The sequence below is a fragment of the Dromaius novaehollandiae genome, chromosome 1 (assembly GCF_036370855.1).
Source record: "Dromaius novaehollandiae isolate bDroNov1 chromosome 1, bDroNov1.hap1, whole genome shotgun sequence".
Classification (NCBI taxonomy): domain Eukaryota; kingdom Metazoa; phylum Chordata; class Aves; order Casuariiformes; family Dromaiidae; genus Dromaius; species Dromaius novaehollandiae.
Genome location: NC_088098.1, coordinates 36840170 through 36859690, shown reverse-complemented (window position 1 = coordinate 36859690; position 19521 = coordinate 36840170). Strand labels below are relative to the sequence as shown.

The 19521-nt window shown below is 39.5% G+C and overlaps 1 protein-coding gene across 1 annotated transcript; it reads left to right on the top strand.

Moving 5' to 3' along the window:
* Positions 1–713: 713 nt before the first annotated feature.
* On the top strand, positions 714–19035 carry TSPAN8 (tetraspanin 8). Its single transcript, XM_026100299.2, has 8 exons — positions 714–994; positions 5774–5836; positions 8515–8643; positions 9302–9376; positions 9461–9568; positions 12995–13144; positions 15230–15313; positions 18743–19035. The coding sequence occupies exons 1-8, from the start codon at positions 935–937 to the stop codon at positions 18794–18796; spliced, it is 723 nt and encodes a 240-aa protein (XP_025956084.2). The 5' UTR covers positions 714–934; the 3' UTR covers positions 18797–19035.
* The last annotated feature ends 486 nt before the right edge of the window (positions 19036–19521 follow it).

The window sequence follows — 19521 nt, the reverse complement described above, 5'->3', positions numbered from 1 at the left end:
TATCCCTGCAAGGACTGGTATATTGGGCTTCTCTAGAAAATGAGCAGACAGAAAAGACAGAGCAATGATACTTTTATATTCCCCTAATGATTTCTAGTTTGAGGAACACAAAAGAAAACGAACAAGACATAAAACAAAACTAATGAAACAAGTATATTGCCTTGTCTTCTGGGACAAATCTGGCTCCTGTTGCCAAGAGATATCCTGAATCTGAAGCCAGAATCGTGATTGCTGTGCTGGGGTTCTCAATACTTTTGGAAACCTGCACAGCAGGACGTTTCATGCTCCACAACACTCAGGGTCCCAGTTTGGGGAGGAGAAGGAAAAAGATCTGAAGTAGACAGCAAGACAGACGTAATGGCTGCAGATTCCTTGCCCCTTCTTCTGCAGGGATAGCTCAGACCCATCCCTTTATTCTAGTCGAGTGGCTGGAGTATGATTGCAAACATGAGTGAATGAATTTTGGCAATGATCAGTGAGAAATGAAAGAGAGCAAGTGCCGTAACTTCAAAGCGTTAAGAAATGCTGTCATTCCCATCTCTTAAAAGCAGCTCTGTAAAATGATTTTATTTTCACTTCCCTTTCCATTGAAACTGTGGCTTTTGCTGCAGTATCTATTTACTTTTGGGGTGTAGGACGAGACTAACAGAACCATAAAAAACTACAGCTCACAGAGACACAATGAGAGTCTGCAGGCTCAGCGATAACACCTGGTAGTGCTTCCCCAAGGCTCCAGTTAATATTTACCTGTGGTATATGAATTGTTTAAATAATTGTAGCTGACTTGGGCACCATTTTTGCTTTTAGCAGCAGAACACACTGCTTTTGACTTGGTTTGAGAGGTTTTCTGAGGAAGCAGGAGAACCTTTTATTGCGGACAAACTCTTACGAAAGCTTCTTCTGCAGTTCTCATTTTTGTCTCAGCTTTTTGAAAATGGCAGGGGTAAGCCGCTGCATGAAGTATTCCATGTTCATCTTCAACTTCTTATTTTGGGTAAGTTGATGTTTAAATTGTTATTAGTGATGCATGAAATGCGTTCAATGTTATCTGAAGGCTGTAGTTGAGAAATTGTGAAGAAAATACAGCATAAGGGGAACCAGAGTATGATTCTAAATCAGGGAGAGGAGAATATGCTTAACTTTTGCCCTTCCCTTACCCTTTTTCTTTCAAAACAGACTTCCCTCCAATTCGAAACTAGAACAGCCTGGAGTCTGTCTCCTTGTCTGTAACATATCCCTCACTTCAGTCACAAGACAAGACACTCCACGTAAATGCATCTTTCTCTTGCTTTTATTGTCTTCTGTTTGCGTCCAAACTGCACAATCCTGCAAGTGTAGTATCAGCAAAAGGAAATCTACTTGTATTTGTAGTCTCTTGCTTGACAAATGTTTTTTTGCGTCCTTCTTTGTGCTTCTCTGTTGTACGTTCAGTTTCATACTTTGTTTTTGACAGGGGACAATGAATGTTAAAATGGTATGGGCTGGCAGTACTACCAATAGCTGTACTAAATTGTCCTGGCCTGCACTCAAAGCAGCGCAGCAGGCAGCTTTCTAATGCAGTTTGAACCGTATTTGTCTATTTGTCATATCTCAGCCGGTTTGCAAGAATTTTAGGCCTTGGTAGTTTCGGAAAGGTTTGAGTTAAAAAGCATTTTTCTCATGGTTCAGCCTCACTGTCAGCTTTCCCGTCAGAGATTTGCTAGGTTCGCCAGAGGTTTACTGAAACCAGAAACGGAACTACTAGCCACAATATGGGATTTGCCTCAAGGGGTTTTTCCTAGTGAAAAGGTGATACCATTCAAGAAGGACCACAAACAGTAGTTCTGGAAAATTTGTGGCTAGCCAAAACAAGCAAAAGAATTAGCAAAATTCTTTGATCACTTGTGGACCTCACAAATACATTCCTAATAGGCCAGTGATGATTTACAAATTTGGACTGCCTCCCCTTCTTCTTCCTCCACCTCCACCAAGGCAGATTGAAGATATTTGACATCTGCATTGAAGTTTTTTCTGCAACAGTACTTAAAAAGGTCCATAAGTATATGACTTAGAATTCCTGCTCCTCAAGACATTTTTTCTATTAATATGCATCTATATTTACTGTAAGGTAAAGCATAGGCAAACCTCTGGCATTAGGAGAGCCCCAAACTACTTCTGGAGCGAACAGATGAATAATGCCCCAAGACTAAATCTCTAGCGACGGCATGAGTTTCCTAGGAAAAGACAGACATGATTCTTCGGGAGTCAGGAAACGAGCAGGCCTGGAACAAACCTCTGCAGCCTGTGTTTATGTCAAAGGTAGCAAAATATCTACTCCATTCTGGGGAGGATGGTGAGAGTGTTTGCTGTGCATGTGACAAGACTGTGTGGGGATAGAAATGCAGCTATTTTAACTTTTTTTTAAAGGAAGGGGTTTAGCACTGCCAAGGTAGGGAAGAACAGACTATGGTACAAACTGGAGGATGTGCAAACAGAATACAATTAAACTGAATTCTTTAATTCACATTCCTGTCTCTAATCCCTGGAAAACATTAAATTGCTGCAGTAAAGCACAGGGATTAGTGATGTCTTTATAGCTACTGCTCCCACAGTTGCTTTTCCTGGTACACGAGGCAGTTGGCAGATAGAAAATTAAAATGATACTGGAAAATGAAGGTGAGAAACCTTAACTAGAGAATAGCAAAAGCTGCATATTTACACAGTCTCCTTTTGTTTCTAGCACTTTGAATTCCCTCTGGGAGTGTCCACTCTTAGGGGGATCAGGAATGTGCTTGCTAGCTTTCCCGTGCCTTTTTCTCAATGGCTCTCCCAGCATATCCCTCAGCATCTAAGCCCTGGAATAGACTAAGACAGATCCACCAGGGGCTTTGGCTTCACCATCCTCAGCCTCAGCTGTAATGTGACTTGTGCCTCCCAGGAGCCCACAGCCCCACGTTGGGCTCCAAGGTTTCCATAGTTTTGCATCTTTCTGGTGTGGTAAAAGCTGAGCATGAGTTTTGAAGCTATGTGTTTTGGAGTTGGGTATCTATCCGAAGCTTTTAATGTCCTTAAGTTAACCTTCAAGACAGTCTGGTGTATTAAACCTGACACTTAGGTCAGACTTTTCCTCTCTCCCTTCTGCAGACTTTGCAGGCTATCCAGTCTCCATCTACTGCTCTCACTCTTTCAGCCTCTGCTACCCCACAACATTCTTATTTTTTGCACTCAGTGTTGATGTCTGATCATTAGTTTGACGCAGTCTTAGTAGTAATAGGGTAATCTTTGATCAGTTGTTGATACCAGTTCAGACATGCAGTCCCATCTACAAGCAAAGTGGCCACCTCCCTATACCCTACATCAGGAAAGAAACCGAACCTCTCTGTTCCTGTAAGTAGCAATGCAAACTTAGCGAGTGCAAAGAGCCATCATATTCCACGTGCTCCATAAGATGTTTTTAGTGCTGTTAATTTCAGGTATCTCAAGCAAGTATGTCAGTTAAATACTTTCCCCAACAGGGAGCAGGCTTGTATAAACCTCCTTCTTATACCCTTAAATTGGCTGCTTAAAAGGTATGTAGCAGTGGAGCAAATTCCCCATGGGCCTAGTATTCCCAGGAAAAGCAGAGTCTTGGTGTGCTGGTCCACTATCACGGCAGGCTTGTCTGAGGTGATATGAACTGAACTAGGCTGTATTTCTTAATTACACCGAGAGTGAAGGGCTCAAGAAGAGAAGGACCCATTGAATTTGAGGGACAACAGACCTGTTCCTGGACAGTTTATGAGACTGTGAGGAGGTGACTGGTTCTTGGTCAAGGCTTGAGGCAAAACTATATTAGCCATCTAGTTTTGGGAAAACAGGTGAGGATCTTTTCAAAGACGCTCTTCTCCCTCCCATTGGAAAATACTGGTTCATTAAAAGTGAAACGGTTTCCTGAAATGTGTTTCTTTAACTGAAATTTTATTTCAGGAAAGATTGATAATTAGGATGGAGTATTCCATAAAAAATTGAAGTGTTCTATTTTGGCCCTTTGGAACAGAATATTTTGATTCATTATTTGAAATTTTTTCTTTGTGCATTATTATACACTTTATATTGCATAATATTCAGAGAAAACCAACAGGAACAAAATATCAAGATTTTACTGAAATGAAACAACTCTATTTTTATAGTTAAAATATATATGCCTTATAGAAATTTTAATTTATAAATGATACTCCTTTTTTGAATGGAGGAAATGCATGTTGTAGAATTCCCATCTAACTGATAAGTTCCTTTACATTCAGCTTTATTTACTTCTTCTACTACTGTGCTGTATTTTTATGGGAGTTCCCATATAAGAAATAAGGCAGTGGCCCAAATTCTGTTTAGGTTTGTAGCAATTACTACAAATATGCAATATTTCCAAATACGCAATACAAATGCACTAGCTGCTGCAGTGGAAGTTTTCACACTAGTGATCCCATATCGTCTGGTGTATAACTCCACTAGTGCTGCTGAACACATAGTGCTGCTGAGCAAGACCCAAATATAGGGTCCTATGATACCATCAGTTTCTGGGCAGATTCAGTGGGACAGACAAGATTTCAGTGGAGAGTTCTAGTAAAAATTGATAACATGATATAGCTGTCATCAATCATACAAGTTTCTTTTTCATGTTTACAATGTATTTACAGGAACTTTACTTAGAGCAGGAAAATGTGTGGAACTCATGTTTGGGTGTTGGCAATGTTCCATATTAAATAATCTGCTGTAGTCATTATGGTCTTTGATGCTGAATATCATATGAAACCTTTTGAGGGGGAAGTATTTTTTAAGAAAAATTACCTAAAACATATAAAAATAGCTCATTTAATTTTGAAGAGGAATCAGTCATCACTGAGAAGAGAAGAGAATCCCAGTCATCACAGGAAGCTCATATCATCACGTTTCAGGGTCATTTATGACTTGAGCATTAATGCCATACAGGAAGATAATTACGAATATGATGAGACTCTGGTCCTCAGTGACTCCTCTTTCCTGCCAGTTTTCTCACAGCCTTTACTCCTGATTAGTCTCTTAATTGCCTGTCTCCCACACTTAGTAATAAAGAGAAGCTCTATGTGGGAATCATCACAGACAAGGTCAGGAATAGAGCGACTGACGCATAGTGGAATGGTACATCAAAGATTGATGAAATAAGAGCACAGCTAGTGATTAGCTGACATCTTAAAGCAAGTCACCCATTATTTTGGAATGGGAATAACAAGTATCACCATGAGCAGTTTAGAGGAGAAAGATTCTAAGGAATGGAGATGGTCAGATGTGACACAGCAGAAAGATTTCATTTTGAACTTCTCCTGCTTGTTTTACCATGGTAAAACAGGTTTCTAGAAATGTGTCCTGAATAATTCTAGAGATAACATGTATACCAATATCCCTTATCAAATCTCATGTATTTCCATTATGCAAGAAACAATGTTCTTTACAACCATGTTATATACATATTATAGCAATTTATATCCCTCTCTCATCTGACAGAATGTCTATGTGCTTCCCATGCATAAATCATCATTGAAACGTGGATTCCTCTGGGGTGGAAACATCAGGGATTTGGTGCATAACTGAAGATTTAACTATTCTTATGAAGTTTCCTGACTATGAATCAATGCTCTATGCTCTAGTATTTGAGGTTTCTTTCGCTTTGCCAAACAAATGATTTCTTTCTTTCTTTCTTTCTTTTTTTTTCCCAGCATCTGGTGCAATATGAATGCTGAAATTGCTCATCTTTCTAAATATTCTTTATTTTCTCCTGCAGGTGTGTGGTTGCATTATTTTGGGTGTCTCTATATGGATACGTGTTAGCAAAGATGCTCAGCAGGTAAATGTATTCAGTCTTACCAGACCCATGTAAAATGTGGAAGCTACTATATACCTTTTAATTTCCCATGCTCATTTCTGCAGTTTTGTTTCTGTTGAGATGGTTTGTGTGAGTAAAGAGTAATGCATTTGATAATTAAGATTAAACAAAATGGTGCAGGTAATCAGATTATCTTAAGTACAGACATGTGACCACAAGAAGTGTCACCTAGTGTTACCAATGTAAATTCCTGCAGATGCACACTGATGTCTGTTAGAAAATGTGGGCCTCTTTCTGCTTTAATGAAACTCATGATGGTTTTATTATTGATTTCAGTGTTAGAGAGAATAATGAAGAGTCATTCACCTCCTAGACTTTTCAACATCTTTCCCCATCGCAATAGCCACATATATTTTTAAGGATACTTATATATATTTTTAGTGAATAGTTTACCTTTCTAACTATCTTCAGTAACACAATACCTTTTCCCCTTGTAATTTTGAAAAGGAGTAAGGATTTTTCCCTTGTATTTTTAATGGCTTCTTAAAATCCTTTTCACTTGTATTTATAGAGAAAGAGTTTTAGGCACCCAAAAATCTTTACTTAAGACGAAATTTTCCTAACAGCCCTCCTAGAGGGGGGAAGAAAAGTCCCTGAGTTCTCTTCTTGGATTTTATCTGGGTCATTAAATTACTTCAGACTTTATGACTCTCCCTTTCTTCAAAGCTAGGAAAAATTCAGTCTTGAGGAGCTGTTGAGCAGCTGGGCATGTTTGTATGAAGGCCCTTTGTGCCTGCAGGCCCTGCCCACCTCTTGCCAGCTGTGCTCCCAGTGGCACTGATGTCTTGCTCACAAGATGTTTTCTGTCATCCTATAGTGAAGCCAATTCCAGAGCAAGTAGATGCTTCTCTAAAAGGCCGCTGTGCAATCTCTGTATCTTGCGGCTTTGTTATGGTAACAGGAAGAACAAGTGAACTCTAAGATTTAAGCAGTATATTTCTTTTTGTGAATTTGGGCCACAGAAGGGTAAATGAATCTGAAAATTTGATTCACATACTTTTATCTCCAAAAAGGCTTTATGCGCATAGGAATGCAAAAATGGCCAGGTGTATCATGGAAGCATTTTTTCCAGATTTCAGGTTGACCTTAAGGATAGATTAAGCTGCAAAATTTCTGATCATTCCTTTGCTGCTCTAACACATTCCATCAAAGAACAATACTTTTCTGTTCTATATTTTCCCATCTGAAAATAAAAAGGTGATGGAGAAAAGATGACAACTTTATATATTTCCCGCCACTTAGCTGATGGTGCTGTTGCCCTTAGTCGGTCCCAGAGACCTCATGTCCAAAAGATGGATGTAACAGAACCGACTTCATGATGACATTGTGACATGGGGTAAATTAGGTCATGGTGGAAAGCACTGTCATTGTGTACTGCAGAAGAGGAAGAAGAACACATCTCACTCCCCCATGTCCATTTCAGTGAAGCTAAAGTTGCCACACTTGTTAGTTGACCATCTCCAGTGTTCATGTCCAGTATGATGGCTCAGGTGGTACAGTGTAGCTTGGAAAACCAGAACAACTATTTTCCTTTCTTATTTCTGGAGAGATTTCCTATTCAGAAAAGCATACTTAAGTGTGTTCCAAACTGCTTTCCTGAAGTGACACTGAGTACTCCCCAAAAGCTGTGAAATTAAGAATAGGGGCCAAAATTGAAAGGATTTTCTCTTTTTTTTTTTTTGCCTCCATGTAGGCAAAGATCTCATTCCAAATCAATGTATGTTTTGCCTGAGCAATAATTGAACAGACCATAAGTATTTGGCTGTAGATGAATAGAGCTTTCTAAGAATAAATAACAGGAAGTAGAGTCCAACTTGGAAGAGGAAAGAACAACACATTCTTCAAATTATACTTGTCTATGTACCTTTGCAATTTCCATCAGAAGATAAATGTGACAACTTCCAGACATTTTTGCTAATCTTGGCACCAGCCACATTGGAAAATATTCTTTGAAGATTTTTCTCCATTTTGGCCTTTGGCCTCAGTCAGTCCTGTGGGAACAGAATAATTTGATATTTAAAAATACTGAGCTATACAAATTGTTTAGTTGAATGTCCTGCACATCAAAATACAGTCCTCATCTCTGAGGGTAATATTAGAGATCTTGCTTAAAAAAAATGAAAAAGAAAATAAAAAGAAATCTGCATTGGAAAATATATCTAACTTTTTTCTAGTATATTCAGCTTAAATCTGAGAAGTGTTCTCTCAGGAACAGTGAAAGAGTGTGTTCCTGGCCTTATAATGACAAACAGAGGTTTTGTTTCTTCTACTTTACATTAATGTAGGAGAGATTTCAAGATAATCAGTTTTGCTACTTGCAATAAAAAGCAAAGATTCATCGACCAAAAACAAACAAAGCTATTTTAAGGACAAGAGATCTTTATTTACTGTGTAAAGATGACTTTCATCTTGTGCAGAAACAAAGACACTGTGAAAAGTCAGGTTCTACTGAGTTCTCCAACAAAAGATTTAAGAAGGTGCAATGCATAGTTTTTTGTTTTTGTATGGCACAGAACTTTTCTATGCTTGATAGTCAGAATATTTCTCAGTTATGAAATAATTCTCTTGTTTTAGGGGGGTACAGATGTTTTTAGGAAGAGTTTCTTGTAGCTGAAAGATTTTTTCCCTTTTCCTTTCAGGAGGTCCAGATAGACAGCAGCGCATTTGCAGGAGTTGATCTACTAATAGCTGTGGGCTCCATCATCATGGTCCTAGGATTTCTAGGGTGCTGTGGTGCCATAAAGGAAAGCCGGTGCATGCTGCTTTTGGTAGGAAGCAAAAACCTTCAGCTAAACTTTCACAGACCAAAGCTACATTTGGTGGATAAGGTCCTTGCAAGTGGCCTTAGTTGAGAATGGGAGTATTTTTGTTTAATCAAATGCTTATTTATGATTATGATTATGAAATGTGTTTTCATTGCTTATCTTGTGCTTGAGACCTCACTAAGTTCTAGTGCAGAAGAAAGGATGGGTGGCCTCAACAACAAGAAAATGAAGTCCAGAGAACATCTAGCAGGCCACTAGCTTTTTCCTCATCTGGCTATCACTGAAGTTCCTGCCATCAGTCATACCCTGCTACCTATCCCATTTCATCTCCTAAATTCCCAGCTATTCCCTCTGCTAGTCCTCCCAGAACTTCCTCCCTGACCTTCTGCCCAACATCTCTCATCTACACACTGCCCATCATGCAACTACTCTGACCTGCACCTTGCATTGACTGCCCATAAAAGATCAGGAACACACTCTGTCTCAAAGACCCCCTTTTCTCATCCCCCCCAAAAGAAATAATTGGAGCAGCTCTGACTAGAACTTCAGTTCTTTCTACCTAAATGTTTATTCAAGCACAGAAGAGCTTAACATTCACTCAGAAGAAATGATCTTATCTTGGTAAAAGATATGGTTTTCTATCCCTCTGTTTTCTCACTAGTTTTTTATCGGACTGCTTCTGATCCTGATTCTTCAGATCACAGCGGGGATTTTAGGAGCAGTGTACAGATCTCAGGTACAGTATTATGCTGAATTTTCTTTGTAGTCTTCCTAGAGTTTTGTTTCTACAAAGAAAATAATATAATATTTGTACTTGCAGATTGAAACAGCCCTTAACAACATTCTCTCGGAGAGTATTAAGACATTGCAAAGCTCTACAGAAGAATCAAAAGCGTTTCAACAGAAGTTCCAGGAGTACGAGAGAAAGGTAATTAAAATGTGTCAAAGGACAAAGGTTGTTATTATCCATCCAGTCTCTAGCATTTGTCCATGCTTTATTTTATGGCTACTCCGCCAAAAATTTGGATTTTATTCCTGCGGACAGGGAAGGATCTGACTTAAATATAAGTTAAAACACTACACAAGGTATTTCTGGTCTTTTCACATGCCATGGGCTTTCCATAATGATTTCTTTGCACGAACGGATTTGTGAGAGAAATGAGGCAAGGACACACAACATGCAGTGAATCTATTGATGTGGATTTTGTAGTGTTTGAAAAAGCCCTTTTCTCTATTACATACCGAGAGGATGGCATTCTCTATGACCCACAGTGGGATTGTCTGAAAGACTAGTTCTAGAGGAAATAATTTCATAATCTGTATATTTGTATGTTTGTGGATCATTTCCTTGTGTCGTCTAAGCATCTCCACGATCTCAGAGCAGTTAGCTGGTCTTTGAGACTTATGCATTTAGAGAAAGGTTTGATGAAAGATCTCTATTTGTCTGTATGTCTGTGTAGGACTATTTTATCAGCTTGTGTGGCAAGTCCAAATATGTTTCATATATTTTTATTCAATAACAAAAAATGCATAGGATGATGTGTTAAACATCTGGGTGGTTAATTTGTAACACATATTTGAACTCTAGAGTAGATGATGAAAAGCCTTTAAAGGCAACACAAGCTAATGAAGTCTGAAGGCTACATATATGCATTCTCCCTAAATCAGTTTGCCAAGTTCAAACTTCACACCACCTGAAACCCCATAGTTTTGCATCAGTGATTACAAATTCCTCAGTGCGCTTAGAAGAATTATAACTCTCTTAAAACAAGCAACACAACCAAAACAAAGGTCCCCTTACTTTGGGAAGGGGCTGTTAAGATGTTTTCGGTTTCTTCTTTGAGGCCGCATGCTCAGTCCACCAGCAGTAATGCTATAGAGCTCACAGGGCCTACAGAGCATGCCTGTGGGGTTTGGAAGCCCTCTCATTGCTGTTGGACCTTTACAAACTCTGCATGTGTTTGTATTTGCTTTTCATGGTTCTTATACGCTTTGTCAATCTAGCTGCCTTACTGCAGGTCACTAGAGAAATTTGTGCATGTGTTGGAGGAAGGATAATTTTAAGGCTTGTAATTCTCTGCGGAATGCAATAGACCAAATGTGTAAGTTCAAACAGCTCTCAGGAACCAAGGAATTGGACTTTGCAACTTGGCCATAGATCTACTGATTTTTACGAGACTGTTGTGTAATGCTAGAGCTGCCACTCTTGCACAGCTATGGTTAGGCTAGTGAAAGTTATACATGTTATAAAGTATAGGTTTTGTTCTAGCCATGGTTATCTAAAAGGTGCAGCTTGCTTAGGCTACCTGTAGCGAGGGGTTTTCCTCAGGGTGGACTGAGATGCTGATTTTATTCTCCTTTTCCAAACTCTGTCTGGGCCTCCTCAGAACTTCAGTCAGATGAACCTATGTAATAAATGTTTAAAGATTTCTTATTCCTGTCTGAAGTTGGGAATAAAATATAAAGCGACACTTCTGTGATTTTTTTTTTTTCTCAAAAGCCCAGCAGAAGTTTTCAGTGTCCAAAGCTCCCTGCTTTCTCAGATGCTTGGATCACTTTCATGTACGGAATTGGCATCTGCTTCAGTTTGGTCTGGTGATGGCCAGTTCTTCTAAGGCCTGAAATGTCTCAGCAGTATTTCCTGATCTCTGGAAAATCTTCCGTTCCAACTCAAACGTGAGATAAGAGGATGGAATGTAGAACAGTTTATTTTAGCTGCAGTGTTTCTATTTCTTTTCAGTAGGATATGAAAGATGGAATTACTTATCACCCACTGAAATTAGCCTTCTCATTTTAAAACAAATAATCTTCAAACCACTGTTGACACAGTGGCAGGCATTTTTATAAGGCCTTTATTAATGATAATTCTAAACAAAGGGTTATAAAATTTTAACAAGCTCTGCTATCCCCACCCTCCCTTTCTTTCCTAGTCTGAGTTCATCACTTCACAGATCCTTAATGAGACGACAACTTGGAGCTGGATGGCTGCCGCTCCCCGGGAGGGCTCGTGTCCCCATCCAGAGGAAGCTGTCTCTGCATCTGGTTGCCCTCCGGGGGCACACAAGCTTGTCTCATCACTGAGGGGATGACAGGGCCTGGTCTCCCCTTACATATGTCCCCAACTAATGAGATTGCCAGTTAGATAAAGTCCTTTAGGAGAAGGCTGCCCGCTACTTTGTTAAAGCTTTCCCTTCTGGAAGGAAACTGCTCCTTCACTGTATCACAGTACTGCTCCCCCCATCCAGTACTCTTGAGGCAAGAAGCTTACTCCAGGGACAAGCAAAGCTTTTGGGGTGTATTTCATTTGGAATATTCTCTTGCTATGAAGTCATTAAACGCCATGTTTTACTGTAAAAGAGGGGGAAAGAAAATATGATACAAAGGAGATTTGTTTTCCCTGTGCTTATATCTGTTGTGACCTCTCCCACCTGCCGGGAACCAGAAAGTGGACACTTAGTGCCAGTCTTGTCCTGTTTATCACGCAGAGAATACCCTTGAACCTCACTGATATCACTGATGGTGTGGGCCTCTGCCACGCTCCCAGTGGACTTTGATGGATAGGCTTAAAGGACACCCACATTTTTAAAGGCTGCTGGTGTGAAAGGAAAGGAAGCAAGAAATGATATTTGAGTGGCTTATGTTACTTCCCCTTCTCCTTCCCCATTATACCTCCAGCCTAGTCCTTTGCTTCTGAGCCAACTTATTTCTTCTGATATAATAAGCAGTTCCCTGGAGGGATGAGTGAAGGGTGAGCGAAATGAAAAAGCCCATAATTACTATATTAATTTTTAAATAGACCGAGATTGCTTTTATTATGTCCCATAGCTTTGCTTTTATACAAAACAACGTGAACTTTTCCAGCTGCCTTTTAAAAGAGGGAGGACCACAAACCCAAATCTGCACCTCTGAGCTTTAGTGGCTTGCATAAAGTGGAACCTGAAATGAAACTGCACCTGGTCTAGGTTTCACAAACCCCAGATGGACCCCTGGCCTCCTCAATCCATTTCTAATTTAAAGGGTAAACCATCATTCAAGGTGGTTATTTTTCTGGATTTCACAGTTTTATGTGCCTGAATTTTACTTTTTCAGCCTGGCTTCTCAAGATGTGATTTATGGTAGATGTTACTTACCACATGCAAGTATAACCTGCAGAGAACTTGTGCACCATTCTGATAACTGGTATGGAAATTTAAAGGGTTTTTAAGACAGGCATCAATCTGGGAAAATTTCCATGTGGGAAAAAAATGAAAGGACAATTTCTCCTCCTTTATTCCCCACAGCTCCCTTCTCTACTCTCCCCTGACTGCAAGTCACCACTTTTTTCCTCATCTCCCTATTTCCTCCTTTCTTGCAGAATCGGTGCTGTGGTTTGCTGAATGGGCCGCAAGACTGGGGAAAAAATTTTAATACTCATCTTGCTAACTATAAGATCTGTGAATGTGCAGCAGAGGACCAATCAACAGACCTCTGCACCTATGCTCAAGGCAGATACATTTATAAAACGGTAAGAAAAATACAATGCCCTACTCTTCTTTCCAAAAGAGGTTTTAACCCAAGGTTGTCTTTAGTGGCAGGCACAGTCAGCACTCCTGACTCATGCCAAGAAAACCAAGTTTTGCCTTCTTTTCCTTTGCCAGAATTGTGCCTGGTCCATCTGTTATTACTGTGCATACATGAAACATGCTGCTGCTTTCTCTTCCCGGGATGCTTTTGTTTCAGCGGTACAGTGCTGTACCCTTAGGACCTCAGCAGTCTGCCTGGTTACTGCAGGTGAAAACTGCTATTATGGCTTCTGGGTTGTCATATGCCACTTAGCCAGAGCAGAAAGTCAGCTACCCTTTGGGTCTCCTTGCTCCCTCAGAAAGTTATGATCATTTTGGTGGTAGACATGATGGCTCTGAGTTTGACCTAGTGCTTTCAAAGGGCTAAGAGTTACTGAAAAATGAACTAATTAAATACAAGACCTTTGTTTTTTGATATTTTTTTCCTAAAAATATCCACACTCATTTTGCAGAATATGCTGGAAAGAAACCTTACATGATGTGGGCTTCCTGGCAGCATACTCAAAGTGTAATTTCCTACAACTGTGGCCTTTTGAAAAGCTTGTGATAATTAATATAACAATAAGGCAAAACGTCTGCTGACAGGCAACAATGAAGGAGTACTCAAAAACCGGTGGGTGGGCAGCCAAAATCACAATTAATTTCAAGATTTAGCTGTCGCCTCATATGGAACTTTGGACTCTATGCATAGAAATAAAAAACACACACACAAAAGTGGAAAACTAGCACAAAATAGCTGCATTTTTGAAATGCTAGTGGTATGAAGTTTACCAATGTCTGTATCTAGTACAAAGCAGATTTTAGTAAATGTCCATATTTGGTTGTATATAAATGCACAGCTCCCGGACCAGGCCTTGCCTGCACACTAATTTCCTCCCTGTATAAGCTCATGGAAGCAAATGCTGCTTTAAAGCAGGGGAATAGTCTGGTTAAGTAGAGGGTGCCAGAACCGATCTGAAAATAAGTTGTACACAAAGAGGCTGTTTTGGCCACATTTTTATGTCTGTCTGGCCTCAGATAAACCCTCAAAGGACACATGAGAAACCATCAGAGAAAGTAACACAGGTGCAAGATAGGTATGGCTGGCATAAACATGCACATTTCATGGTGGTGTTAGATGTTAGTAAAGGCGGTCAGCTCTTGTGATCCAAGAAAAATGATTTGAAACTCAGATCAGTTTTGAGTCAACTTAAATGAAAAGCTTTCTAGAAGGACTGGCAGGGAAGAGCCAATGTGTTTGCTGTGAGGGAATAAATATGGTGAAAGAATATAACTATGCGTTGATTTTGGGGAAAGGCAGATGTTGTGTTGGAACATTACTGTGGTTTTGATGGATGTAAGCCACACTTGGCTTTCCCTACAGTTTGCACAAGGAGTATTGTCAATGCCTGGAGAAGATGTAGTCATTACAGGAACAGATGTATGTGTTTATTAAAAAGGAGAGTAGCTCTGCATACAACTTCAGATCTGATTACTCTCTTCTCCCCAGCTCCCGACCATGACCACCAAACATTTGTCAAAATTAATATTTAAGCTTGATTTCATATCCAAATATTGAGATAAGCCTGATCCTAATAATAAGCTAGATGAGAGGTCTCAAATCCAAAGATCAGCTTAGTGGGAAATTGAAATTCTCTTCTGAATCTGATCTTTGCTGCATGGGCCATTTCCTAGTAATGAATGATTACCAAATGAAAGTAAGAATAAATGCTTCTTTCCCTGTCAACTGAAAGTCATGCAAACATTAGGCATTACAGCCATGTGTCCCAGTTTGAATTTGTACCTTTCTATGTTCGTGTTCATATTTGGGAAGGCAAAGACTAGACATCTGTTTCAGAGCACAAGGTACGTATAGGTGTATTCTTTGTGTTCATTAGCAACAAGCCAGAGTAAATTCAAATAACCTTTTTTTTTTTTTTTTTTTTTTAACGGAGAGAGAGTAGAGTGATTTTAGAGGATGTATTTCTAGTAACCTTAGGATAATAATAGTGCTTACCTATAATTAATCATTTTGTCTTATTTTTCAGCCTTGTGGAGAGCTGATAATCAAGTATGTTAAAGACCATATGACAATAATTGTGGGATTAGCATTTGGACTGGCAGTTATTGAGGTACCAGTATATACCATTAGAATATTTAGTAACTGACAAACAATATATTCTACTTCAAAATGCATTGGGAATGGGATTAAAACACCTGGCTTGCTCAATTAAAAATACAAGGGAAAACAGCCTCTAACTTTAGCCGTAATCTTACTGTTATTTCATATAAACCATATATGGTTGCAGAGCTGCGAACTCCAGGTGGGATCAGACCACCCTGCTGCCTGTATAAGCATATCACAGGGCTCTTTTCCTGCAAAGATTTGACAGCCTTAGAGCCAGAGTGAGAGTAAGCCCAGAGGATGGAGCGGTGTGTAGATTCTAGCCCCAGAAATATATGAAGCAGAATGGCTGATCTTTTCTTCCTCATTCCCTTCTTCATTTGAAGAAAGAGTCAACTCATAAGAAAACTTACCCTCTTACCCTTGTGAGATTCCCATGCAACTCTCTGATGACCAAAATGCTTGTCTGGGGATCCAAAGTTCTGGAAAACTGCCTTACCTAAGCTGCCTGTCTGTCTTCTTGCAGCTTTCTGTATTGCCCCACTGTTGCTAGGTGGAGCCGGAAGTCCATTGTCTTCTTTTTCAATTTGGTCGTAACTGGGCTTAAACCAAAGCTTATTAAAGTCAAAAGAAAACCCTCCCGATGGCTTCCGCAAATCTTGACTGATGTCTCTCATGTGCCTTTAGTAAGAATTCAGCTCACTCTCTCAACCTCTCTTTATCCATGCTGTGCATAAGCTAGTTCTCTTTTTCTGAAAGCTAACTCATTTTCCAGGAGGAATCCTCAGCACAGCTGAGATAAGTGACTTCTCCTGTGCCTGCTTTGGACCAACTTTATGGACATGTATGCATGAAGTTTGGGTCCCTGTGTTTAGGACAATTCTTTCACAGCCCTCATTTCATGCCCTATGGTGTATGTGCTTCATGCTATAAAAGCACCACTCCATCAGATGGCTGTATAGCCCCTTCATTATTTTGAGAAATTTACAGAGAAGAGATGAGACGCGATGAGACAAGATGAGATGAGGCAAGATGAGATTTGTTTTGGGGCCACATATGTACCGTACAGGGCTTAGAGGAGAAATGACCCAACTATGCAGTGCGCTGCTATACTTCAACTAGTGTGAATATTAGCCAGTCCTCACCAGCTGACCTTGGAGCTTTCCCTTCAAGACAGGAGAGAGAAGGCTAAAGACTAATTGACCTAATTCTTCATTAAGAAATGTCAGGCATTTATAATAGTTCAAGCCAGTTATATCTTAGTGGTCCCTAAACTGTGTATTTGTATGATGGAGAAATTATTATATGTAATTATTATTTTGAGGGCATAATTTAACCATCAAGATGGTGTGTGGATGTGTCTGAGTACACACCTGTACTGCTTCATATATTCCTGTATTTAAAAAAAACAGAGTATGTGAGCTCTTTCTTTTACTTGTTCCCTCCTATACTGAAGAATAACATGCAGAATTTTCCCAAAGAGAGGAGGAAAAATAGTGAGGTTATCCAACCAGCTTCTTGATGAATGATAAGCTTTGATTAGGAGAAAATGACAGAGGAACTGGGGGATTCATCATGTTACTTTCTTCCATCATTTTTCATTCTTTTCACTATTCCTTTGTGGTTTCTGCTCCCCCCCACAACAAGTGGATGTTTGAGGTAAAAGCCGAATGATGAAGATCATTGTGCAGAGATCAATCTGTTATTCAGACCGAAAACTTCTTAACGTCATTGGCAGAGGATTGTTCCTCGTGGTCTAAGAGTGGGCAAGAGCCTCAGCTCAAAAATACATTTCCAGGAAAATAATAGTAAGCAGGAAAGTAATGCAGCTGCAGCACTGAGAGATGACATGCCACTAACTTCTTATTTGGCATCAGCCTAATGTTATTTAAGATACTATATGTTGGGGGGGGGGTCAGGTCTCTTGTCTATATGTAAAGTTATGAGGGAAAATACATACTAATATTAAAAGATGGCTTTTAAAAATATAACAGAAGTGTAAAATTGCATGTCTATCCAGAAAGTAAGTTGTAAGTTGCTTTACTCTAGTGGCTGCAGTTACATGAGTTATATCCTTTAGCTCACTGGCTATCATTCTTCTCTGTTTTCCAGTTGGCAGCTTCTGTGGTGGCTGCCTCTCCCAATCATAGAAGGATTAGAAAACAAAATGAATAAACGATATGAGAAGAGCTTCAGCTGGTACAAATAGTCAGCTGGCAATTTACACCCTCCAAAGATCTTTCCCTTCCAAAGATAGAATAGCATATTATCACATCTCAAGTTACTGCAGATCAAAGGCTACATGCTTAACCATATCTCTCCTCTGAAAAACACAAATAAAAAGAACTAGGCAAGGAAAAGGGTTCCCTAGCATTCCTGCTCTGCCTGCTGCTTTTTGCCACTTCTGGGCTGTTAATGATTTTAGCTCACTGTATCAGTGGAAATAATATTGAGAAGAAAGGCCCAGTTTCACTTGGGCATAAGTGAAAACGCAAGCATGGTACATCAGGGAGGCTGTGATGGCTTATTCCAGCTGTGAGCCCAACTCCCTGTCTTCCTTCTATTCCGTATGTTCTGCATGATCTCCACTGTCTCTAACTTGAATAAATGAAACATCCTGGTGCACATAGCTTCATAAATGTCATTTGGATACTTTCCAGTTTTTGTGTAACACCTTCACAGGCTGATTAGTTTCAAATTCAGAAGGAAGCTTTCTGATCTTCTGATCTTACCAGCTGTCTGTCACAGGCTATGGAATTTCACCCAGTAATTCTGACTACAGGGATGATCCTACTGAATTTTATATTTCAAGCAACAGCTTTTTTTTGTGGGCTCAGTGTTTCCATCCCAATTATCTTACTGATAAATGAAAAATTGGTGCATGATCATTTGCCACTCAAAATGATGGGGTATGTACATAAATATAGATGTATGCCCGTGCATGTATACACATGCATGCATGTATGCATATATTTACAAAGCAGAGAGTGACAGCCAAAAAGAAGAATTCAAAGGCAAAAAAAAAGTCTTTGTATATGCAGTGGAATCAGAAAGTTCCTCCAACTTCTTAGAAAATAAAAGATTGAACTGTTGTTAAAGCTGCTTGAATTTCTGCGTATGTGGTGCTCCATTGCAGCTAACAACTGCATTAAAAAAAACAGAATTATAGGATTCCCCATCTACAGGGGCATCTATCTTTTAAAGAAATGAAATTTTTCTGTCTGCAATCTTATCTGTGGTACATACTGATTTCAGTAAAATGGCAATATTATAGAGTCATGTTCTTTAAGAATTACATTGGAAAAGATCTGCATAGCAGATTTAACTCATATGTAAATCCAAGACATTTGCAAACAAAATGTTCCCACTGTGTATCAGTTGTATCCTGGGATTTCCAGAACTGCCAAGTAATACCAGAAATGTCTTTGTTTTCCAGATTTTTGGTTTGGGGTTTTCTATGAGCCTGTACTGCCAGATCCAGAGAAAATGAAACTGTGGAAGTGTCAGAACAATGTCACCAGCCAAATCAAAACCTTTATAGATAGAAGGATATTTGGCTTGGCACTTTCAGATAAATACAAGCATGTCCCAGACAGCTGTTCTGATGAAAACAGCAGCTCTTGTGCACACAGATACTTCACAAATTGCAAAATGACCTCCTTATAATTCATAAGACTTAATGATGTGAATATGAATCTTTATTTGCAATAAATGTCTTTATGTTTCTGATGAGTTTATTTTGTGTGAAGATAGCATTTAAGTCATGTCGAGATTTTGAGTTTACCGTACAATGTGTCTACATGGGTGTTACGCCACTCATAGCAGAGTCATCTAAAACAGCTGCAAATGATATTGCAGTGACCGGCTGGTTTGGGCAATCACATGATTCCAGGCAGCTTTGCTTGTGGGGCAGGGTTTTTCATTACTGTTGTCATGGGTCAGTTTGACACTTGCTATGGTATTATGGACAGGGTTTCGTTACCTGTGAGAAGTAAAGGTACTAACTTTCATTCAGATAGGAAACCTCTATTTCCCTTTAGGGATGTTTAAATCAATATCCCCACAGCTAGGTCTATATGATGCTTAGATCATGTGCGGGAGTTGGATATAGTGGGCCACGTTCTGCAAATACACATCAAGGGTGAAATCCAAATACATACTGAGACAAGACTTAAGCAGAGTTTATGTGGGCAAGATTTTCCTGAGAGCAACCAA